Source organism: Castor canadensis, chromosome 1 (assembly GCF_047511655.1).
Source record: "Castor canadensis chromosome 1, mCasCan1.hap1v2, whole genome shotgun sequence".
Lineage (NCBI taxonomy): Eukaryota > Metazoa > Chordata > Mammalia > Rodentia > Castoridae > Castor > Castor canadensis.
The window spans coordinates 78,326,606-78,352,763 of record NC_133386.1 but is presented as its reverse complement, the minus strand read 5'-3'; the positions used below and the strand labels follow the sequence as shown (position 1 = coordinate 78,352,763).

The window sequence follows — 26,158 nt, the reverse complement described above, 5'->3', positions numbered from 1 at the left end:
TAAGAAAAACCTGTTTAGTGATGTTCCAGTTTATCATTTTGAAGTTATAATTATCACACAGCAAACATAAATTTAAAGTATTTTGAAATGAATCTTTTAATATAACTAAAGACAATTTTTTTCTAAAATTCACATTTGGGGGTCTTTGAAGTTTACCATGATAACATGAAATCATGGGTGGGAGTAATAACTCAGTAAAAAGATAAAAACTACTTGCTATTTGGTCTCTTAATTTAAGGGTGACGATCTCAAGTCTAAATCCTCTTCCACCTTTAACACGCAAGGCTGTTAAATACTTAATACTCTCACATTATATCTAAATTTATATCATTCTTAGAACCGTGTCCTCTTCATCATTGGTGTTCCATTAGTTTAAAATTTTATATATATAAACTCCCAGTTTTTGACCCTATGGTCTGGACAAAGTAGTGCAAACCTCCTTGGAGTAACTTGATATGACTGAAATATTTTATTTTAATATTTTATTTGGCAAAATAATGCCAAATGTGGTATTAACCATTTGTCTCCTAACTTTTCACAGACCCTCTTGGGGCTAAGATTACTCGTATAAAATCGGAAGGATTCTTTAAATACTACTTAAATAATATCGAAAAGCTATTTTCAATTCTCCGTGTCCCTTCAAACTCTCTATCAATATGAGACTTACGCTGTAGATTAAAAACACCTGCTAAAGGCGCCGCTGACCCACTCCCGCCCTGGTGCCTGTGGCCGCCTCCTCCAAACAGCCACTAGAGGGCGCTGTGGCTACAGCTAGCACCCACAGGCAAGGAGCGGTCGGGGGCGGGGATCGAGGGCCGTCGACGTCGACGCCGGCGTGGGCGCGCGCGGTGCACGCTGGGAGCTGTCACTAGGCCCTTCGGCTCCGGGTCTTCGTGTCGCCACCGCGGTTGCCAGGAGAGCGGCGTCGGCGGGGAGCGGCCAAGCCCGCGGCAGGTAACAGCGTCCCCGCCCCCGGCGCGGTTTCGAGACTTGCTCTGGGTCCCAAGCAGCCTCCCCGGCCCGGGTAGCTCTGGAACCGTGGGTCTGGGTGCCGCGGCGTCGGGGGTGTTGCCGCCTTGGCCCCGCTGGGAGCCGCGACGCCGTGGGTGTCCGGAGAGTCGGGCGCCGCGCGGGGACCCCGGGTCTGTCTCGGCCGAGCGTGCGCAGGGCGGGGGGTGGGGGGTCGCACCTGGGCGCCGTGGCGCGGCGATCTTTGTTGGCGGGCTCTGGGCGTCCGTCGCGTAGTCTCTCCGTCTGTGGGGTTCCTCAGGATTGAGAAGACGCGAATGCCAACCACGGTTGAGGGGGGCGGGACAGGAGTGCCCAAGTTTACTAAGAGGAAGTCGGGAGTCACACGGAAGTTGTTAACCATCATCACCTTTGATTAAAAGTTGCAGCCTAACGATAGTTACTTGTTTCTCTTTCATTCTTCCCTCCTTCCCCGAGGGGGCGGGGAGAGCCCGCATCTGTACTTAAAAAATTTGTGTTTTGTGCTTACACATTAGCTAAGAGGTCTTTGGAATGCGAGACTCAAATATTAAGGAAATCAGATTTAGAGACTGTAGTCAAAGGAATTAAAAAATGTTTGGTGATTACAAAAATATAGGAAACTGACATATAAGCCTTGGACTATGAGACAAAAATATTTCAAGTTCAGTGTTGTCGGCTGTTCACGTAGACATACGTTCTTGACATACTAAATTTTTTGTAAATGTTAATTTGGCCTTCTACGAATAACATGTCAGCATTATGTGCCATATAACTCAGCAACTGATAGTCAACACAGTGATTTTAGTATTGAGAGTCCATAGATGACATGAGTAAAAAGCACACGTAGTCCAAATGCCTTATTTTTAATGATTACTTTCAGCTAAACTTCATTGTTTCTTAGAATTGCTAAGCAATAACAAATCTCCGGGTGGACTTCATTATTAGGGACCCAATGTTAGCAAAGAATTAAAAACAGTGAAGTTAATACACAAACCAGAAAATGAGACATCCTGACAAAAATGTTAAAGGTACTCATGTTACCATGTTCGTATTTTGTAGAAATGGTGGCCTGAGGATGAACAGATGAGGTTTAAAATTCTCCCTTGTGCAGCTCACCAGGTGTAATTTCTCTAGACTTCAGTTTTGTGTGGGGTGTTTTGTTTTATTTTGCTTTTGCTTTTGTTTTTTAACAGTGCTGGGAAACCAGGGACTCATGCATGGCTGGTAAGCATTCTAAATTCTACCACTGACCTACACCCCCCAGCCCTTTGCAAACTTTCTTTTTTGGTGGTAGTGGTGCTGGAAATCAAATCCTGGACCTTGCTCTTGCTAGGTCTGAGTTTAACAGTTTTGTTGATAAGGTTTTCCAAACTGATGTTTCCCCTGAACACTATACTACAGCAATTTAATAGGCTTACCTTCCCTAAGTAATGTTTCCTAACAGATGACTTGGGAGCACACTAGATTAAACAAAGTTCTATTTTTGATTTTTGATAAAAGCAGGACTTCTCAAAACTTACTGCTATTCTCGCATGTATGTAATCTCCAGAGGGAAGTTTTCATAGCATTCCCTAAATTTACATAGCCAGAGAGCCTATTTTCTCATGGCTAACCTATTAACATCTCTGAATAAAATTATACAATGTAAATTTTAAAGTTGCTATATTGAGCGATACCTGCTTTTTGCTGTAAAAGTCCATGTATTAGCCCACTTTTTGCTGTCAGTTTAAACTTTCTGGAGCATGAAGATCTAGGGGCATCTTGCTGGTATAATGAGAATTAACTTTCCTTAGCAAATAATGCTTTAATTTATAGTAGAATATCTTCTTTTTCTGGACTCTTGATGCTTTTCTTTAACCATAATTAATTCATGATTTGCATTTGATTTTATAGTTCTTACTGATTTTGTTCCAACACATAAGGATTTGTTAATAATGACTACTTTTACTGTGATGATTTTCCCTTCTAGTTATAAATTCTTAAATCTGAAATATAGTTAAGTCACCTGAAATATACTTAATATTTAATAACTACATAATGTTAAAAGCTTAAGTCATCAAGAAGAGCTAAAGATTAAAACAAATTCTGAAAAAGTTATTTCTAAATTGCTGATACACAGGATCCAAGTGTTGGATACAATCTTGAATAATTTTGCTAAATTCTGTTTTGTGTGTTGTGGAGGTCAGACTTTTTGTTGCTATGACAAAATACCTGACAAACACTTTAAGAACTATTTTAGCACATGGTTTCAGAGGTTTCAGTCCATAGTCCTTGACTCTGTTGATTCTGGGCCTGTGGTAAGGCAGAACATCATGACAGTGGGAGCATGTGGCAGGCTACTCTCCTTGTGGCAGAGAGGGAGGACTTGGGAGAAGATACATCAGTGCATTAGCATTTTATATCCAAACCATAACAGGTGTCACTAGTATACAACCCATATGGATATTCTATTACTTTGTTAGGAATGAGTACCACTAATACACAATTTTAAGAGGTGGGTTAGAGACAGAACATTTAATTGTAATAGCTAAGACAAATCAGGGAAGTTCTATCTGAAATAAAACTATTAAGTAGAAGTTTAAAGATGTTTGTATAATAGGTAACAGGTGTTTTGAGACTTTATTATGTGAAAATAAATACTTTTTATTGCCTTGTCTTTAACTTGTGATTTCCTGTTTCTCTTTATTGAATTTACCTTCTCCTCATCTCACTTTCTAAGCCTGAAACCTCCATGATCTTTCATCTTACAGGTCTATGGTAGTACCAGAATAAGAAAATATTTACACACAGTCATCTGTACCTGTTTGTGGTCAATGTCAATGTGTTTTAACAAATTTGTGCACACCTGTGTAACCGCCATCACAGTCACGATTTGGAATATGCCACCAGTCACTCCCGTGGTTCTGTGCTTTTGCTCTCTTGGAACTCTTCCTTTCTACGTTTTTAAATAATTCCTGTCTCAAATGGTATCTTGTCTGTGAATCTTTTTCTGATTATATCATTTTGAATTTATTTCCTTCTCTTCTGACTGTCCTGAATCTTCTGAATGTCCTCTGATGCGACGCCTAAACCAACCGCATACACATGGCCAGCACTTATTTACTGAGAAAATGGTTAATGTAATATTTTTGAAACTGAAGTTCTTGGTTTTGCCATATTTGCATATTTCCTATATACTATTTCTTTATATTAGTATGTTTATTAAAATTATTTTTAAAAGAAACTTGAAATAACCATAGTTAAAAGCTGGTAATACATAAACAGAAGGTCGATAAAAATCAAGAAAACGAAATAGTTGTTAGGCTGTAGCTAGAAACTATTGCTCTCTCAAGGCTCTAATCCTGGGACTGGTTGCTCTTTCTTTAAAAGGGAGAGATTAGCCAGAATTTCCGTAGTGTTGATAACATGCTGGCGCCAAAATGAGACTTTCTTCTCAACTCATTCCAAGGAGTTAGAAGAGAATGAAGAGGGGATAACTTTCTCCCTTGATTCAGTGTCACTTAGCCCAGGCCTGGATCCCACAAAGTCATCTCCTATCCAGTTGGTGACGCAAAGTTGGAGAGGTACAGAATTAATCAGGATTTAAGAATTTCTTAGAATTTATTTTTGGAAGAATTGGAAAATAAAACCTTAATTGTTCATTTAAAAGTGTACTAAAGGTAACTTTAAAAATATAATACAGTGATGAAAACAATATCATTATTGAATGATATAGATATCTTTATTTTTAAAAAATATCCATTTTACTAATTCTGCTTTTTATAAATAAAACAGCACCATATTGTTAAATGGAAAATTCTAAATCTAAAAACTAGGAGGAGACTTCTAATTTATACAAAGGGATGACTGCTCATTCTGGGGTGATAAAATGTAATGTAAGTTAATAAGGTAATAAAAAGAATCATATACCTCCTTTTTTCTTTTGTCACATAAGTTTTATATAGCTATATTTTCATATTTCCATCCTGCTAAAGATATTTCTAACCTTTTTTCTTTGGGATAATGACAAATTCTCCTGACTTATGGAAGGAGTTTCACAGAAAATAAATTTCCTGCTCTTCTCTTGTATAGTGTACATCTTATATTTCAAGTTTCTATGATTATTTATAGGCATATACCTAGATTGTGTGCCTATGATTAGCTGTTTTGGTTTCATGTGCCAGAGCTCAGGTAAATAGACCATTTAGTTTGGTGTTACTGTTTTTTTTTTTTTAATTGACCAAAGTGGTGATAATAAGTTTGTGAGTGCACACAATAATTTGCTACTCAGCCACAGGTTAGATTGCTGTTAATGTGTAAAGTTCTGATCTGCAACTTCAAGTTGGAGGTTAGAAAAGAGTGTTTTAGAATGCATGGTCTGTCTCACAAGACAGCATTCACCCATATAAGAGGTTTCCTTTACGTTTCTGTATATAAATTAAAGCAGCACTGTAGAAAAAGTACACATACACTGTGTCTCAATTTAAAAAATTCCTGAAGAGAAGATTTCCTCCCTCCAAGGGAAAAAAACAAGACATAGTACTTGCTTTAGAGCTAGTCTAAGTCATTTTGTAGCAGATACACATTTAAATCGCTTCCTTATTGTGTACAGTGCTACCACCAATTAGGGTTCAACTTTGAGCCTGAATGAGGGGTTCCAGCAAACTAATTTTTATGGCATCTGACATGCTATTGGAAGGCTATCTTCAAAGCTCTGTGCTACAAGCCTACCTGATTGTATAACTTGATGCTATTCATTTTATGTAATCTGACAACTACTGTTTATATTGTATGTTTTAAGTTACAGAAGTTGTAACTTAAGCAATGGAAAATGCTATTTGTGAATAAACTCTTTTTTAGTTACAAATCATCTCAAACTGTAGTGATTTAGAACTATATCTCCTGCGGTTTCTGCCAGAAGGGACAGGGGAGTTGTTTGGCTGTTCTGGCTTGAGTTTCTTGTGTGGTTGCAATCTGATGATGGCCAGAGCTGCAGGCACCAAAAGTTTGATTGGGGTTGGAGAATTCTGTTCCAAAGTGGCTCCATCACATGCTGGCAAGTTATTTCTGACTGTTGGAGGGACATTCCTGCCCTTGTGGGCCTCTCTGCAGGGCTGCTTGAGTATCCTTATGACATAGAAACTAGCTGGCCCCAGAATGGGTGATCCAAGAAACATCATGGAAGAAGCTGCAATGTCTGTCATAGCCTTTGGGAGGGATGGGGGTAAGTGCGACTGAGTTCAGTTGCAGCACTTAAGACATAGATCTTACTCATTTTGATTTTCTTTTTATTTATTATGAAATGAATGAGAAAGGAAATGTCACATTACATAGTTGCTAATGGACGTTCTTTAGCAGCATTATTCATTCACTTTTTTAAAATTTAAACCTAATACCATGAATATAGAACAGTTCATATGATTTTAAATATTAAAAAGTATATAGTGAGAAGGCTCCTTCTCCCTGGCCTTACTGACCTCACATAATACAATTTTATCATTTTCTTGTGTATTTTTTAAGCTATGTATATTCAAACTAGTGTGTGTGCGTATATATGTATACATGTATGTATATATGTATGTAGTGCATACATATATACATACATGTATACATATGTCACTTTTATCTAAGTGATAGCATATTATAAACACTGTTCCATATCCTTTTATAGTTCATGTGTCTTGGAAGCATTTTCTAAATTAATACATAGACTTTATTCATTATTATTATTATTTTTTTATCAGCCGAGCCTATTCTGTTAGCATTCAGTTTTTATAATGTTTATTGATTATTCATTGTGAGTAAAGCATTTTGCTAGGATCTAGGGAGGTAAAGGCTAAAATGACAGATGAGGCCCCTCAAGAGCATGATCCCTGGGAGTCACAAATGAGTTACAACAAAGCAAGGTGAGTTTTATGATAGAGGAAGATATAATGTATAGTTGAAGTTCATAGGAAGAAGGTATATATGTGATTGTTGGAGGGATGGGGAATGGTCAGGGAAGACTCTTCAAAGTAGATGAAATAAAACCTAAAGGATGAGTAGGTACTAGTCAGATCAAGCTGGGATTTAGTGTTTCAGACAAAAGTAATAAAAGATTGGCTCTCAAAAATAAACAGATTAAAAGGCTATAGTAATTTAAAAGGCATAAAGACATATACTAGAGATCAGTGGAATAGTGTAGAGAGCTTCAAAATATAGTAAAGTTGTCTTTATCTAGAGTGCTATGACTACCCCATAGGGAAAGGACAGACTCTTCAACAAATAATGTTGGGAAAACTTAATATTCACATGTAGAAGAATGAAACTGGACCCTTATTTTACACATACAAAAGTTAAGTATGTATGAATTAAAGGCCTAAACATTAAGACCTAAAACTATAAAAATCTAGAAGAAAGCATAGGAGAAAAATGTAATAATATCAGGTTTCAAGAGGCAAAGTAAACCTACTCCATACACACCTCAGCCCAGGTCCTTTGTCTGGTCTATGTTGTGAGTGGGGAGACCTGGGGATGAAGGGGGGACAAAAGCACCAGGTTTTGCAATAATTTCTTGGTGGATATGACAGCAAAAGCAAAGGCAATCAAAGCAAAAATAGACAAATGAGATTATAGCAAGCTTAAAATTTTCTGTGTATCAAAAGACTAAATCAACAGAGTGTAAAGGCAACCTGTGTAATAGAAAATATTCACAAATCATATCTGATAAGAGATTAATATTCAGCATACATGAAGAAATCCTACAACTCAACAGCAGCAAAATAACCCAATTTAAAAATGAACCAAGATCTTGACATTTCTCCAAAGATTTAAATTACCAACCAACATATGAAAAGATGCTCAATGTTGCAATGCAGAGGAAAACCACAGTGAGAGCGTACCTCATAACCATTAGGATGGCTATTACAGAACTAAAACAATATCCCTACCCACACTCCCACAGAAAATAACAAATGTTGGCAGGCATGTAGAAAAACAGAAACTCTTGTGTACTGTTGGTAGAAATGTAAAATGGTGCAGTCACTGTAGAAAACAGTATGATAGTTTCTCAAAAAAATTAAAAATGTTATTAACCTTGTGATCCAGCAATCCCATTTTAGTTATGTATCCAAAAGAACTGAAAGCAGGATTTTGAAGGGATCTTTGCCCATGTTCCAAGCAGCACCATTCAGTATAGTCAAGAGGTGGTCAAATGGTTTCACATTTATGAGGTGTTTAAAGTAGTCAATCTCCTATAAACAAAAAACAGAATGAACTGGGTGAGGGAAATACAGAATTGTTTAATGGGTATAGAGTTTCATTTTTGCAAGTTGAAAAACTCATGGAACTTGTTTACATCATGAATATACTGAGTACTATTGAACTACACATTCAGTGTTTAAGATGGTAAATTTTGTGTTACTTTACAATTTTTAAAATGACTTTAAAGTTTTTAGAAACAATACATACATGCATTTTAAAATACTATATAATGTAATATAAACCATGTTTCTAAATATTGAGAAAGGTACTAAACAAAGAATGAGGCAAGTCAGGAGCTGAATCATAGGGTATCATGCAGAGTCATAGCATTTCAAGTGTCATTTAGGGCTGGTGGAGTGGCTCAAATGGTAAAGCACATACTTAGCATTTTACTAGCATTTCCTAGGAAATATTTACATTATGAAAAGAAGCATGGGGCATAGCCAGAAAAGGATTAGTATAGGTGGGAGAGAGCAAGTCTTGAACAGTGGGCAGTTGTCTAAAGTTTGCTTAGGTGGGACAAAAAAATGAATGATAGGATTAAATGTATGAGTCCAATTTGTGAAAAAAAATTTAATCATACAAGTAACAGCTTGGATTTCAATTTTGAGGAATTGATGTCACAATTATACCAAAGATAAGGTCAGTTCTTACCTGCTAAGAAAACTAAAATGCTAAAATGCTTTTTATAGAGTATCAAATTTACTTTTCTGAACTTCCAGCAAGGAGTGACATGCTCAAACTACTTTTTACTATGTAAAGTTAATTGTTTTTTGGAAAAGATGAAAATATTATATGTTGTAAAATATTAGGGTATAAAATATTTGGGGTCTATGGTTGAAAGATCATCCTGAAAGATATTCACATTTGTACACTTCATTAAAACTGTTCCAAAAGTAAATCTTCTCAATCACACAATATGATTGGAAAGATGAAGTTGACAGTAGGAAATAAAGGAAACAATAATAGCAGCGCTTACAGGTTCTATTTCTTGTTTTGGTGTGATATCTTAAAGCAACTGAAATTAAGAATAGGTGTGATAGTAACAGAACATTTGGCTTGTCCGTGTTTTGAAGAATGCTCATTATTCACTGAATAAAGATTTTTACATTAATAATGTAGTTCCTTAGTTTGGGTCTCATTCTATCAGGTGCTTCCTAGAGCTAATTCTCTTCCAGAGGAACACCTTAGGAAGATGGTTCTGTTCTTATTCATACTGTTTTCACCTTAACCATAAAACATGAGAGAGCACGAACATAAGAATAATAAGAAAAGGCAGGTAGTACCCTGTCTCTGTAAACCATCTTGATACCTTCACATTGTATTCCATTTTCTTGGCTGCCCTTGTACAAGGTTACTTTCTGTTATCATTCTGTCTTACATTTGAGTGAACCAGTGTATGTAGAACATGCATGCTTGGGTTGAATGTGAATTTTATTTTAACCTGTTTGTAGTTGGCTAATGTGCTGATTCCTTCCTATGTAGTATTTTGATTCTGTTCCTTAGCTGCATTAGGCCTGATTGAGTTTGCATCTTTGTGAATTGTGTGCATATGCTCTTCCTCATTATTTTATTGTATTTTATTTTATTGTGTTGGTGGAGTTCAAACTCAGGGCCTTGTGTCTGCTAGGCAAGCACTGTACCCACTTGAGCCATACCTCTATCCCTTAGTGCTTTAGTCACTACATGACATAGCATTTTTATGTAAAAACCAGTGGCTATTTTTTAAATGACTGGTATAACATTAATTTTTAAGTACTGAGGACATTATTAAAGTACGAAGTTATTTTCTTTATTGCAGTACTGAGGCTTGAACTCAGGGCCTGCACCTTGAGCCACTCCACCAGTCCTTTTTTGTGAGGGGTTATTTTGAGATAGGGACTCGTGGAACTATTTGCCGGGCTGGCTTTGAATAGTAATTCTCCTGATCTCTGCCTCCTGAGTAGCTAGGATTATAGGCATGAGGCACTAGTACCTGGCTAAATTACTAATTTTTTAAAAATACTATTTTCTAGAAATGATTTTATTAACTCAACATGGTGTATTTAATTGCACTATAAGCATTATTTTTGTCTCTGTTTCTAGTAGCATATTTTAGAATATTTCTTTTGAAATTAAGCAAAATCATTGTCATAAAGTGAAGAAAAAAACTAGCTACAAATAAGCCTATTTACTTTGAAAATGATGCTCTCTGGAAAGTGATGTTTTAAATAAGCTAGAAAAAACATATGGCAGGTTAGCGAAAAGTTAATTATCACTCATCTATATTTCATATTTCTAGTCAGTCTGAATAGCCTGCATTCTTTTCTGTCATTATCATCTTTTATCTTTTATGTATTAAAAAAAAAAAGCAAAGCTTGCTTCATCCTCATTAAAAACAAAACAGAATGTGGTCATCTAGATAAAGTAGATCTTTAAATATCTTCCGATATTTACTCTCAGGCTGACTTTTCCTTGCCATGTACCTTTTTCTTCCTACTCTCAGCATACACACAGGAAAAGCAATCATATTTTCATATTAGCAAATATGAAATATATGAAAGGTTTGTTTGTAAAAAGCATGATACATTCCAAAGTCAAAATTCAGTTGCTTCTCAGTTGTAGATTATCCAGATTACTTTTTATAGATATGATTAATACAGTAAATAAATTGAATGTAATTGAACTATCAGTGATATTAATAGATTTCACTAAAATGTGGGAAACTTCTTTGAAATATATTTTCTGAAAATTTTTGTGCCCTCATAATGAATATTCCTTATGAATTGAATCTTTGTCAAGACAAAAGCAAAACCTGTCTTATTAGGTCCTGTGAAACATTCCCTGGGTGCTTTATAATAGATGACAGAATAATAGAATGTAAGGTGACACATACCTCTACTCAAAGAGAAATCCTCATATCTGCCTCAGGCACCCAAAATTTGGAAACCACCAGATTTATGGATTCTTCTATAGTTCTGTTTCTAGATATACAACCCAAACTGCATATAGGTGTATTGCTTATCTGTGCTGATGGAAAGTTTGTTTACATAGATTACTTTTGAAGGGAAAGAAATAACTAATTTCTTCTATTTTATTAAATCTAACATCCACTGGAATATCTCTCAGCTCATATTAGCTTTGTACCTCAGAGGGGAAGAAGAATTGGAGAAGCTCAAATGTTTTGTTTACATTTTCTCCATCATGTAGCTATTTTAATGTCATGCTTATGCCTAATATTGATTTTTCAGTAATATATAAGACATCTTGTTTTGTGCTACTTAAACGTTTCTCAAACATAACTAGCATTAGTTTATTCCCTGTTTGTGATGCACAAAGATTACAAAGCATGAAACATTTCCTCATGGAGTTTCTAATATATTGAAGGAATTAAGAACAGCCCATAGAATCCTTAAGGAAATTATTTTAGTTGCAAATAATGGGAGCTAAAATATGTGGTTCTCATTTTAAATGTGGTATGATTTCAAATTCTGATTCTACATCAGTTTCTAGGGTGTAACACAGCTCTTGTTGGGCCAAATGTGCTGTGTAGACAACTAAGGAAACGAATAGCGCTTGTAAGCATTTTAAAAGATTTTCAGGGAAATTATGTTTGAGATCAGTCTAGTGGAAAAGAAATGTTATGCTGTTTTAGATAATGGGGAAGAAAAGTAAATAAAGTATTTGTGTTTGCAAAAATTATAAGTATAATGACTTGGTGAAAGTATAGGATTTTGTATTGGAAGCAGTGGAAGATTAAGCCATAAATTTAAGTCAAAGATGACTTGGTAGACCTTGATAATGCAGTAGGAAAGTGTGAATTTGAAGTATTATGTACAATTAGAAGCTAATGTAGCTTCTTCATAAGAAGATAATATAAATCAAGTAATAATAGTAAAAGAACTCTTAAATAACTGTTTTATAGCATTCAGAGATTATTTTTTAACAATAATACAATCCCTATTGAAATATAATGGCATTCTTTACAGAAGTAGAAGTAGAAAAAGCACCTCTAAAATTCTAATGGAATGACAAATAACTCCAAATAGCCAAAGCATCCCTGAGCAAAAAGAACAAAACTGGAGGAATCACAATTCCTTTCTTCAAAACTTACTACAAAGGTACAGTAACCAAAATAGCACAGTATTGACATAAGAACAGACACATAGACCAATGAAACAGAATATAGAATCAGAAATGCACCCATGTATTTCTAGCCATCCATTCATTTTTAACAAAGGCACCAAGAACATACAGTAGAAAAAGGATGATCTCTTCAGTAAAGGAAGACTAGATATACGCATTCAATAGAATGAAGCTAGACCACTTATTTTTCACCTTATACAAAAGTCAAAGACTTAAATGTAAGACTCAAAACAATGAAACTAGCAGAAGAAAACAGAGAAGAAATACATCAGGACAGTAGTCTGGCACTTTTGGAAAAAATCCCCAAAAGCACAGGCAAAAAAAGCAAAAATCAATAAAAGAGAGTACATCAAACTAAAGATCTCCTGCACAGCAAGGGAAACAGTACAATTAAGAGACAACAAACTATAAGATGGGAGGAAATATATGTAAACTGTTCATCTGACAGGAGATTAATACTCAGAATATATAAGTTACTTAACAGCAAAAACAATTTAAAAATGGACAAATTATCAGAAGAGACATTTCTCCAAAGAAGATATATAAATGCTCAATAAGTATACTAAAATATTCAACATCACTAATAATCACAGAAATGCAAATTAAGACCATAATCAAATTTCATCTAATCAAAAAGTCAAAAAACAAAAACAAAAAAACAAAAATGCTGGTCAGGATGTGGACACAGTTGGTGGGAATGTAAATTAGGACAGCCATTGTGGAAAGCAGTAGGGAGATTGTTCAGAACACTGAAAATAGATTCACCCACTAAAACTAGATCCACCCATGTGACCCAGCAATTTTGCTACTGGGAATATATCCAAAAGAAAGGAAATCAGTATATTGAAGAAATGCATGCACTTGAATGTTTATTGCAGTACTATTCATAATAACCAAGATACATAATCACCTACGTGTCTATCAACTGAAGAATGGATAAAGAAATATGGCATATATGCTTAATGGTGTATTTTTCGACCATTAAAAAAAGATGGAGTTGGAGCAAATGCTTCAGGATAAGCCTGAAGTATGTTCAGTTAAGTAAATTAGGCACAAGAAAGGCAAGCACTGCATGTTTTCCTTTATATGTAGAAACTAAAGCAGAGTTGATTTCATAGAACTTAAGTGTAGCATAGTGGTTACCAGAGGTGGGAGGATGGGGCAATAGCTAATAGGTAAGGGATGTAGATGGAATAGGAAAAATAATCTCTAATGTTCTGTATCATAGTAGGTTAACTATGGTTGAAAACAATAAAGTGTATTTCAAAATAGCAAGTAGAGAAGATTTCGAATGCTCCCAACCCAAATGATTAATGTCTGAGGTGGTGGATAGTAATTGATCATGATGATATGATCACAGGTATTGAAATATCACACTGTATTCCATAAATATGTACCATTACTTATCACTTAAAAGTAAAAACATATAAAAATATAGTAATCACTTCAAAATTCTAACTAGAAATTTGAATCTAATTAAAAATATTTGATATCTGAGAATATCATACTTAACAAAATTCCTTATTAACTTTCACAAGAACTAGAATGAAGTCTTCCACATCTACCTAGTTGTACTTAATAAAGATGATTAAATTGAGTAATTTTTTTAAAGTAACTGGATACTGGCATTACTGGGGTTTGAACTTCATCCTTGAGCTTTCGGGAAAGCCCTCTAACCACTTGAGCCATACCCAAAGCCCTTTTTGTGCTTTAGTTATTTTCCATATAGGGTTTTGCCCTTTTTGTCCAGGTTCAGCCCTTGGACCTTGATCCTCCTACCTCCACCTCCTACATGCTGGTATTACAGTGGTGTGCTACTACACCCAGCTTGTTTTATACAAAACATATTTGAGGGCCTACTGGGTATCACCCACTATTACAGGATTGCTGATGCAGGAATGAACTAGTGTCAGAAAAAGGTCCTGACCTCATAGCATTGCATTCTGTCAGGAGATGATAGGAAACAAGCAGTACAATTTCAGACTGTTACACATGCTAGCAAGGAAGTAATGTGATATCTTAGGTAGATGATAAGAGTGCAGACTTGGCCAGGCTACTTAGGCTGGTCAGAAAAGGCTTCTTTGCAGTTTGATATTCCTGGAGGACATGAAGAAAGATGTCACATAAAAAGTTGACCTAATATATATAATTAAGAAAGTAGAAGCCAAAGGAATGCTCTTTCTCTTCAAAAGGGAAATTTTGGGCTACAAACTAGGAACACTTCTGGTCCTGGAAGCTAAGAGCAAAGTGTGGAGTACGTCTGAGAAATAGAGTAAGATGAGGAGCTAGAAAAGTGGCCATTCGCTTTAGCTAATGCACAGCACTGTGACCTTTATTTGGGCTAGTTCTTGGAAAGACGGTACCACGTGTATTTTTGAATCAGCTAAAGAGTGACTAGGTTATAAGGAAATGAAAATAATGAGTACAGAGAAGTCTTTCAAGAAGTTTTGATGTATCAGAGAACAGAGGAATGATTGGTAGCCAGAGAGCCTGTGGAAGTGAATGGAAGACCTTGGGGGATAATTTTCCACCATGGCAGGTTAGGGCTCATCTATAGGTTGAAAGAAAAATGGTCCTGTATTGAAGGAGAGTGAGCCAATAAGGACAGCTGGAGAAAACAAGAGTGGATGAGATACAGATCACAGCAAAGGGGTAGCCATTTAATGGGAGGTGAAACCTTTGTTCCTTCTGATAGGAAAATTAAAGGATGGGGTATAGGTGAAGATAAGTTATAGATTTGTTAGAAGGAAAGTAAGAGCATTCCTTCTGCTTTTATTTTCTTAATTATATTTTCTTTGTTTTTTGGGAGAGTGGGGAGGTGGGAGTGGAGTGTGTGTTTGTTTTGTTATGGAATCCTACTCTGCTGCCCAGGCTGGCCTCAAATCCTGGGTTTGAGTGATCCCCTGTCTCCTGAGTAGCTGGGAATATAGGCAAGTGCCACCATACCCAGCTTTTTAAATTATGTGTGAAGCTAGGTCTTTAGAAATGATGGAGAGAAGGTAGTTTAGAGTTTTGAGAAGAGAGATATGAAATAGTTCTGTCAGGAAGAATATCTGCTAAGGAAATATAATGGGTTAGTACAGTGGTGAACATCTGTTAGAGGTTCCTGTTTCCTAATTTAGTGAAGTTCCGCCAGTCAACCTAGTTATGTGATTTTTCTCCAGCAATATTCAGTTGCTCAGGTTTAGGCATTGAAAAAGCATGTAATTGAGCTTAAACAGGATTGGCATTTTCCTAGGTAAGTATGAATGAGGGTGTAAGGAAGAAATTCTCTTTCAGACTCTGTGGTAGGATGGATATGAAAAGAAAAATAGCCTCCATGAGAGAGAAAAATAATGTTTTAGAGTTTAGAGGCAGACTGGTTGAGTTTACATCTCTGGCTCTGCTATTTGCTATCTGTGTTGCATGTTTCTGTGCTTGTTTCCTTATCTGAAAATATGAATACTGATAATATCTACCTTCTAGGATCAAATAGAATGAAATGAATTAAAATATGCAAAGCCCTTGAACAGGGCCTGGTCTTAGTAAGCATACTACAATTGAACTAAGATGCTGCTACTTCTACTACATCAGAGAAGGTCTTATCTTTAAAAGATTATTAAGACTAGAAGGTGGCAAGACATATCATATATCTGGAGTTTCCTCGAAACTATACCATTTGAAAGTTTGACACAGTAGTAGCATGGAAGAGGTTGGATCAAAATACTCAAGCACAGAGCATCAGGGATAGTGGGTGGCTATAACCTCTGTTTGTAAAACACCTGGGTTGTCCTGTGTCCACATTTTAACCCTCTAGAGAAGTTTCCAATTTTCTGGAAGTGGCTAGTTTTATGAGTTGGATAAATGAATGACTTGCTGAAGATTATTTACTGATGATGTCAATATTGAAACTCAGAACTTTTAACTGAAGTGAAATAGATGAACTAATGTCACATTAAATTATCAGATGGTAGGACTAGAGGTGTTGGCTCAAGCAGTAGAATACCTGCCTCACAAGCAGGAGGCCTTGAGTTCAAACCACATTATTGCCCCCCCCAAATGTTATTAGACACTAGTAATTACTGACTGATTTTTAGTTTAGTTGAAAATATTTGGAGATAACATCTATCTACTTAATACATAGTTTTTTTTCTTTCATAATAAATAAGCAGAGGTGTCTCGCTCCCCCCTCCTGCCCCCCGCATTGCTTGGTGCTTGAAGTAATTCATTCATTTATATGTTTGAGATGGGATAAAAAGTACTTAGACTCCAGGTATGTCTTTAGAATTGAGTAATTAGTGAGCCTATCTTTCCCTCCTTTCTTCCTGTCCTTCATGGCAAAGGAGAGAGGAAAGGGGAAAGCTCAGCTAAGAGTACACTAGTCAAAGTATCTTTGGGTACCTATTTTTGAATTTAGGTCAACTCACTTTTTTTTTTTAATTTACATTCGTTTATTTACATGTGCATACATTGTTTGGGTCATTGCTCCCCCCTGCCCCCCGTCACTTTTTTATAATCACTTAAAACTTTCTAAAAATCAGCTGTTCTAGGGAAATATTTCATTTCTTATTTAAATTTTGGTTTTACACTATAAAGTACAAAAACGAATTTGTATTACCTGATAATTTTCATAGCGCCTAACAGAACTCTTCTAAAATTTTCCTGTAAACAATTATTTTGCTTCATTTTTATATTTGAGAGAGAAATATTATGTATACCATGATAACATGTTTTATGACAACTCAGGTCCAATTCATCTGAGTACTAAGTCTGAAGGAACTATAACTCAGTTGTCAAGTGGAACTATTATAAATCAAGGCAGAAAAGCTACTCTTAATGACTCCTGAAAGAAAGATTACAAATTTCATTTTGATTTACTTGTTTCACTTTAAAAAAATTAGAATTTTTATTTACTTCACATTTTCTAGTATCTTAGTCCATTTTCTGTTGCTGTAACTCAGTACCATAGATTGAATAATTTCTGAAGAGTAATGATGTGTTCAACTTGTGTTTCGGGACGGTGGGAGGTTCAAAGTCAAGGGCTCATTTATAGTGAGGACCTTCTTGCTGGTCGGGACTCTGTGTAGAGTCCTGAGGCAGTTTTATAGGATGAAAGCAGCACATACAAGAGACAGAGTCAAGGTGTTTTGTTTTGGTTTTTAAACAATAGACCCACTCTAGAGATAACCCATTAGCCCTTAAGTGTATTAATCTATCGAATAGGGTAGAGCCCCAATAACGTAATCATCTCTTAAAGATCCCACCTGATCCCATCTCTTAATACCTCATAATGGGGATTAGATTTCAACAGGGGTTTTGGTGGAAATAAAAACCATTCCACGTAGTTGTATTAAATAATTTGTTATATCTCCTGTGAAGTAAGATTAGGATTTTTTTTTTAAGGCTTCAAGCAAAAAAGCTTATTTGGTGGAGATAGAAGCCTTCATTTCACTATGGTGTTTAGGGTAAGAGAAATATTCTGTATTTTAACTGTGGTGAGGAATCTTGATTGTGTTAGTGGCATTATGTCAGAATGTGTGTTTAATGCAGTTATCTCTTGGTTTCTGCAGGGGGTCAGTTCCAAGAACTGCCTTGCACCCATGTCAAAATCCATAGATACTTGAGTCCCTTTATATAAAATGACATTGTATGTACAAATAGCCTATACACATCCTCCTGTATACTTTCAATCATTTTTAGGTTATTTGTAATTCCTAATATAATGTAAATACTATGTAAATAGTTGTTACATTGTTTAGTAAATAATGGTAAGGAAAAAAAAGTAAGTAGAGGGCTGGTGGTATAGCTCAGTGGTATAGTGCATTGTTAGAATGAGAAAACCCCTGGGTTCAATTCCCAGCACCAAACAAAAACAGTCTGTATGTTCAGTACCTGTGCAGTTTTTTTCCAAACATTTTCAACTGTGGTTGGTTGACTCCATGGTTATGGAACTCACAAAGGGCCCACTATATGTGCAATTTAATGTTATAAAAAAAAGTGTACCTGGCAGTGAAACTATGTTTTAATTTGCATTTACAAGACCGTGTAAGACAGGATAATGAGTCTTCAGTTTTCTAATTTGCTGCCAACAAATTCAGAGTCATATCATACTTGCTTCCTAGTATCTCTTTGATTTCATAGAAAATAATTGGGGACAGAACAGTTTTTTGAGCATTTTCTATGTGTCAACCACTCTGATAACTTCAATATATTATTTAACTTTAATAGCCGTTGAGGTGGGTCTAATAATCTACTTTTATAGATTAGGAAACTAAGGCTTGAAAAAATTAAGCACTTAGTGCAAGGTCATTCAGTTGGTAGTAAGCAATAGAACTAGGCTTCATACTTGGACTGTCTTGACATCAACCCTGTGCTTGAAGGTTTTTTAGTGCTTTCTTATGCCCTGAGGTATCTATGAAATACTTTTATTACTGAATATTTGTTTTTTTGTTTTTTGTTTTTTTGCAGTACTGAGGGTTGAACTCAGAGCCTTGTGCTTGCTAGGCAGACAGTCTACCACTTGAGCCATGCCACCAGGCTATTTTGCATTAATTATTTTTGAGATAGGACCTCACTTTACGCTTAGGTTGCCTGGAGTATGATCCTCCTATTTGTGCTTCCTTGCATAGCTGAGATGACAGCCCTGCACCACTGCCATTGGTTGAGATGGGATCTCAAAAACTTTGTCTGAACTGGCCTCGAACTATGATCTCCGAAGTAATCAGGATTCAGATTTGAGCCACAGTACCCATCCAAATGTTTGTATTTTTTGCTGCGTGTCATGACCTTTCTGGAGAAAGAGCATGGTATAAAATTTTCTTGATACAATATGGAAAATGTATTTGCATTATGATCTAAGGCAGTGGTGTTCAAAGTGTGACATGTGGGCCTTTCACAAATTCTTTGTTAGCAGAACACAAAGAGGTAAACACAGATATGAAAATATACATTTAGAAATCTTTATGGCAGCTGGGCTGTACTGCAACTAACACATAATTGTATATTTTAGAAACATATCAGTCAGTAATGGATTGGGGGAAAAACTATAAATAGTGTAAAAAGTACTGATTTAAGCTATTTTATGAAAAAACCTGGGAAGAAAGCATGAGAACTGGCATTTATACTCTATGTTAGATCAAACAGTTCAAGAGTGATACAGTTTTTATCTCTTATACATAATGAGCAATTATTATTTGCATTAAAATCACTGAGAAATCATGACCAAATTTTAATACCACGTTCTGGCCATCTTTTTCCTATATCAGCTCTGCTGATGAAACTTTGAAAGAATGTTCTTTTTCATTTTTCAGCTATTTTCATAAGATTTTGCTTTTACTATGCTAAGTGCACTACCTCTCCTGAAATGTATGAACTTGTTTTAATCATACTTAAATATTTAGAGTTTTAACTAAATAAATGGTAACATAAGAAAATCCATATTTCTTACCTGACTCAACATAACTTTGGAAATACACAATAGTTTAAGTGCCACAAATTTAGCTGGTCATTAATGGCTGACTTTTTTATACCACATATAAGTTTGCCTGAATAATATAGCTATTGAAATAAGTGTTTCAAAATTATATTACTATCCCAAATGTAGATAAATGACCCCTATTTTCATTATTAGAAATTACTACTAAATTGCTTTTCAAGTTAATCTTCCAAATGCACTAAATATTATATAGCTTCAAAGTGGATGTGTTATATCTTACTCTAGAAATCTTGCTATATAAAGACATTTCCCTGTCAGTAAATCTTATGCACATGCTTTATTCCATTTACTACTAGTACAGTATTTTCTTAAATTTATTGATTAGAATTTAGTTATTTTATATACTTATAGAAAATCCAATCATGTTGACGTTTCCCCTGAGTTTAGTTTAGCTTTGCTGTTCCTTCTTCTGATTTCTCAGAAACAAAACTAGGAATATTTTACTTCATGTTCATTTCAACCCCTACTACCACCAAAAGAAAAATAATGGAAAATATAAGAAAAAGAAAAAAAGTTAGAAGCAGCTTAAATAATTTATTAAATTATTTTTTCCCAGTTTCAATGAATTATACTTAAGGAGTATGAACTAGCTTCAGTCTCATTATCTAGTGATTCTTCATATAAAAATCTATTATTTCAGAATATTATAAAGGTGGTAGACTGTCTTCCCAACAAAATGTAAGATGCAGACTTTGTCCATGACTTCAGGGGATTCACAGATCCTGGAGGTACTTTATTTATGTACATCTGTATGTATAACTTTGTTGCGATAATGTTTATATACCATACAGTTCACCTATTTAAAATGTAAATTAAAATATATGATTCAATGATTTTCAATCTATTCAGAGTTTTGTAACCATCACTACCATTAACTTTAAAGCATTTTCACCATCCCCAGAAGAAATCCCATGTTCATTAGTAGTTTAGTTCTCATTCCCCAAGTGTCTCTCTTTCCTGTACCCAAGCAAGTGTTAATATACTTGCTGTCTCTATAGACATGTATGTTTTGGAAATTTCATATAAATAGAATTATACAATATGTGATCTTTTGTGAATGGCTTCTTTCACTTACCATAATATTTTTGAGTCATGCATGAAGGTGGGGTGTGGTGGTACATGCTTGTAATCCCAGCTACTTGGGAGACAGAGATCTCGGATCGTACTTTGAGGTTAGCCTGGGTGAAAAGGTAGTGAGACCTCCATCTCAACCAACAAGCCAGATGTGGTGATGAACATCTGTAATTCTAGCTACTGGGAGACACAGGTAGGAGGATCATGGTGCAAGGGGAGACCTGGACAAAAACATGAGACTCTATCAAAAAAAAAAAAAAAAACTAAACCAAAAAGGGCTGGGGGGTGTGGCTGAAGTGATAGAGCACCTACCTTGCAAGCTTGAGGTCCTACATTCAAAACTCCAGTACCACCCCTCCCAAAACATTTATGCATGTTGTAACATGTATCAGTATCTGTTTTCATGGTAGAATATTATTCCTTGGTATTTATCTGTACCTTAACTGATAAATATTCAAATTATTTTCCCCTTGGGGCTGTCATGAATAATGCTTCTATGAACATTCATGTACAAGTTATTGGACAAAGATGTGCTTTCATTTCTCTTGGGTCTGTGTACATAGGAGTAGAATTGCTAGATCTTATGGTATTTCAGTTTAACCTTTTGAGAAGTACTACATATTTTCCAAAGCTGCCACACCAATTTATTTTCTCTCTAGAAGACTGTGATTGTTTCAGTTTCTCTACATCTTGACCAACACTAACTGTCCTTTTTATTATAACTATCCTAGTGGGTGTGAAGTGTCATCTCATGGTTTTGGCATTTTCATGAAATTAGTGATGTTGAGTGTTACTTCTTGTACTTATTGAACATGTACATATTCATAGAAATGTCCATTCAGATCCGTTGCCCATTTTTAAATTATTTGTCCTTTTATTGACAAATAATTATTGAGCTACATACCTAGCTCAAGTACTTCATAGATACCTGGGAGATCTTTTGCTTCCCATACTGTCAGTTGCCTTTTCACTTCCTTTTATGGTATACTGTGCAGCACATAATTCTGATGAAATCTCTGTTATTTCTAAGAAGACTTGGCCTATCCTAGGTAATGAAGATTTACTCCTATATTTTCAAAGAGTCTTATACTTCTAGTTGTTACATTTAAATCTGCAATCCATTCTAAGTAAATTTTTGTACAGATGTAAGGAAGAAGTCAAATTCCTGCGTATCCATGAATCCAGCTCTACAGAACAGTGCAGACAGAAGTCAGGATGCCAAAAATGTGTTGGAAAGCCACATTGATTTTTAAATTGAGCCTCAACTAAAACCTTGTTATTATTCTGTTAATTATCTATTGGTGTGTAACAAACTACCCCCAAACACAGTGGCCCAAAACAGAAAACTTTCTATTAGACGTGAATTTGAAAGACTGACCTATGTATGGTTCTGACTTGAGTTCTCTTATGAATTGACATTCATGGTATCAGAGAGTGAAATTGAGGATTAGCTGAGGATGGTTCACTTACAAGACTGGCAGAAGGTATCAGTTCCTCACCACAGGGACTTCCACACACAGCTCCTTAAAGTGTCCTCCTGATATGGCAGTTGGCTTGCCAGACCATTGGTGTTGTGAGAGGATCTGAATTGCCTTTATTAGCTGTAGTTATTACCCATTAGCTCTTCTGCCTTATTCTTTTTTTTTAAATTTAGTCACACAGTCCAGCCCAAGGGGCTGGAGGATCAGGTATACTTTTTGAAAAGCACATCAAAGAAGTTGTAGATGCGTATTAAACCATCACATATCCTTGCCAGTTTTATTCAGAGTGAAGTTCAATTTCAAACTGTTAATGTCCCTTCATACTAGATGCCCACTTGTTACTTAATAAAATAAAATGATGTTCAGATTAGGCCTTTTTCTGGTTTTCTTTTTTCTTTTCTCCCCCATGTGCCTGATGTTTCCAATCTAATCAGTTTTACTAAAATTTAGGATCAAAACAAAGTAAAGGGGGATATATATGTCAGAAATTTTCTAACAATATACTTGTAATTTCTAAATTGAAATAAGTATCTGAAAAAAAATTTGGATTCCTAAATTTTCACAGCCATTTGGCAGTTTCTAGGAAGGAATGCATAGTAACTGTCTTTGAGGCTGTCTTTGAATACTTCCATCACCTTGAGCACTAGCCAAACCAAATTTTGACTAATTCTGACTTAAGAAACATTTTAAAGTTGGCCATTATTTTTGTAACAAGACCATGTGAGTCAGTTTCAGTATTTCACTTTGTAACCTTGGTTGCTCCTGAACACTCTATTGTAGGTAATGATTTTGCATGACTTTGGACCTGGTCTCTAGTGGGACACCGTGGGAGGATGAATACAGAAGAGCTGGAGTTATTGAGTGACTCCAAATACAGAAACTATGTAGCGGCAATTGACAAAGCACTAAAGAATTTTGAATATTCCAGTGAATGGGCAGATTTGATATCAGCACTTGGAAAACTAAACAAGGTATGTTTGTCTTACCATTTCATAAAAGGAAAAACATCTGAAATTTGTGTCTATACTTAGATTTCTCTAAATCTTGACCTAAAGAATGGAAAAAATATAAGCAAACCTTAGATTACTTTTGGCAGTGCTATTTGAATTCATGAGTTGCATGCCTGTGTAGTCAGGCATTTTGTTAACACTTTCGAAGTTCTAATTCAAAGAAACAACAGTGAAAAAAATAACTATTACCATTATTATCTATAGAAACAAGACTGGGAAGCAAATATGCTAACTATGAGAGCTAGTAAGTTTCTGTAATTGAGCATCAGATATGGTTCTGGAGTTTGTGGCATCAAAATGAAAAACTCTAAATGGAAAGCAGTGACTGGTTTCATTTCCAAATGACATGCATGTAGCTGTAGGAAAACATTCTCTATCTAGACAAACCGTTGTTGTGATTCAGTACTCTACAAAGGCAACTCTGGGTACAGTCATTTAGACCTTGGAGCTTGGCTTTGAATGATCCTTCCTGAAATGATTGGTTTTAGCCATAGTTATTATAGTAGGGGCACTGATCAATTCTCAACTTTTCATTTTGACTCTTTTTTTTTTTTTTAACGTAGATCAAAGTTTTCTTACCTTGTACCCATAGTTTAGGGTTGTTGTTCCTGACTAGGGATACTTTTAAATATTGAGAGGGGTAGATAGGAAAGGAATGCTCAGACATCAACTGTTTTAACATCAAAGAGTTTAACATATAATTATTAGGAAAGAAATTTGTCTTAAAATACATAGTTGGACACTAGTTTTCAAGCTGATACTATAGATAATCATCATGATATTGTAAGAAGAAAAGCTTTCATTTTTACCTATGCTAAGGATTTATCTTAAAATTAGATATGCAAATCTGTTTGACATGTTTAATTCTAACATTTTTATTATGAAGCTTGAAAAGTTCTTGATTTCTTTACAGCATCCACAAGAAATTGCATCCATCATGTGAATTTGCCTAAAAGTAGTTAGGTTTTTTCTCTTACTGAAGAATTCTGAAGAATCTCTTTTCTAAGACTTATAAGGAACTATTTTTAATGGCAATTCATTAAGTTAAAGAAATAAATTTGCTTAATTAAGTACATAGTTTTTGTAGATTAACTAATATACATGAAAATATTTCACTGTGTTCAGATAACACAAAGTAAGATATCCAAATCACTGATTTTCATCAGTGGTGGAACAAGGCAGGGATTATATATATATATATATATATATTTGTTGAAGATATCTAAATATATATATTAGTATAAGTTTAATGGACTGGGAGATCTGCTGACTTTTCAGCTGTACTGCCTCTGGGGTCTATATCTATGTGTCTGCATGTAACTCTAGATATGATATCAAAAAGTAGATTGATGGGCGAATCATATAACTTTCCATATATAACTGTCTTATGTCAGTTATTAAAGATTTTCAAAGACTGAAAATAGTACCTCTCTTCTCAATAAATTTGTTTTACAAAGTTTTTTTCATTAAAAATATATTCTGTTTATAGATACATTTTTTAAAGAAGTTAATACTTTTTAATTTCTCAGTTTTAATATCAGATAAAACATTAGTAGGTATAACAGACAAAAGCAAAAGCCTACATTGATAATTTTTATATTACTATGCACGAAAATGGAAATAAAATGAAATGTTTTTTCTCAACTACATAAAAATGCTTTCTTCAAGGTTTTACAAAACAATGCCAAGTACCAGGTAGTACCCAAAAAGCTGACCATAGGCAAGCGCCTAGCTCAGTGTTTACATCCAGCATTACCTGGTGGAGTTCATCGGAAGGCACTTGAAACATATGAAATTATCTTCAAAATCATTGGACCTAAGCGACTTGCCAAAGATCTTTTTTTATATAGGTAAGAATATTTTTGGTGTCTAATTCCAGATAATATAAATAAAATATATTGCTAAATTTTTTATGCTTTGTAAACTAAAACTTTTTTCTTTTTTTAATTATTGTTCTGGGTATGGGTATGCTATGTTTATAAAGGTTCTTATAATATACAAGCATATCATACTTCATTTTACCCCCCCATTGTTCTAATTTATCCCCCTCCCCTCCCCATTCCTGGAATATTTTCGACAGGTATCATTTTTCCTTTTATATACATGTGTACACGGTATTTGTACCATATTCACCCTCTTCTACCCTTTTCCCAACTTCTTCCCCCTCACATTGGTACCACGCCACCCCCCCCCCCAGCAGGACCTGTTCTCCCCTCCTGTTCTCCAGTTTTGTAAAAGAAAAAAAAAATGACATTTTTGCTTGTTTAAGATAGCTACACAGGGAGTTTCCTAATGGCACTTCCAATATATGTGTAGTATAGCCTGATTTGGTATATCTCCTCTATTTTTCTTTTTATCTACCTTAGTCTCTTTCTTATGGTGGTTTCAACTGGTTTAAAAATTCTATATTCATTCTTGTATAGAGAGTTTATCACCCATGTTCACCTTTTTAACTTCCTTCTTTTACCCTCCCATTCTCTTATGTGACTTCCCCTTAGTGTGACCTATTTTTCATAATATTGCTATTTTTGTATTAGGTCTATATTCCACATATGAGAGAAAACATGTGACTTTGGGCCTTCTGAACCTGGCTAGCTTCACTTAAGATGATGTGCTCCAGTTTCATCCATTTACCTGCAAATGACAAAATTTCATTCTTGTTTGTGGCTGAATAAAATTCTATTGTATATAAATACCACATTTTCTTAATCCATTCATTAGTAGTGGAGCAGCTTGGCTGTTCCCATAGTTTACCTATATGAGTTATGCTGCAATAAGCATGG

General features: G+C 35.2%; 1 protein-coding gene and 1 pseudogene across 6 annotated transcripts in view; both read left to right on the top strand.

Moving 5' to 3' along the window:
* The first annotated feature begins 829 nt into the window (after window positions 1-829).
* Window positions 830-26,158, top strand: part of Dop1a (DOP1 leucine zipper like protein A) — a 96,243-nt gene continuing 70,914 nt past the window's right edge. For 5 of the 6 annotated variants that reach the window (XM_074078839.1, XM_074078870.1, XM_074078847.1 and 2 more), the window contains exons 1-3: window positions 830-954; window positions 23,146-23,336; window positions 25,044-25,225. In XM_074078839.1, coding sequence (XP_073934940.1) covers window positions 23,199-23,336; window positions 25,044-25,225 — 320 coding nt within the window. In that variant the 5' untranslated portion in view covers window positions 830-954; window positions 23,146-23,198. Of the gene's footprint in view, window positions 955-2,183; window positions 2,215-23,145; window positions 23,337-25,043; window positions 25,226-26,158 lie in introns of all 6 variants that reach the window. The other variant, XM_074078835.1, reaches the window with a different exon arrangement.
* LOC141416702 (small nucleolar RNA SNORA51) lies at window positions 7,395-7,480 on the top strand (annotated as a pseudogene).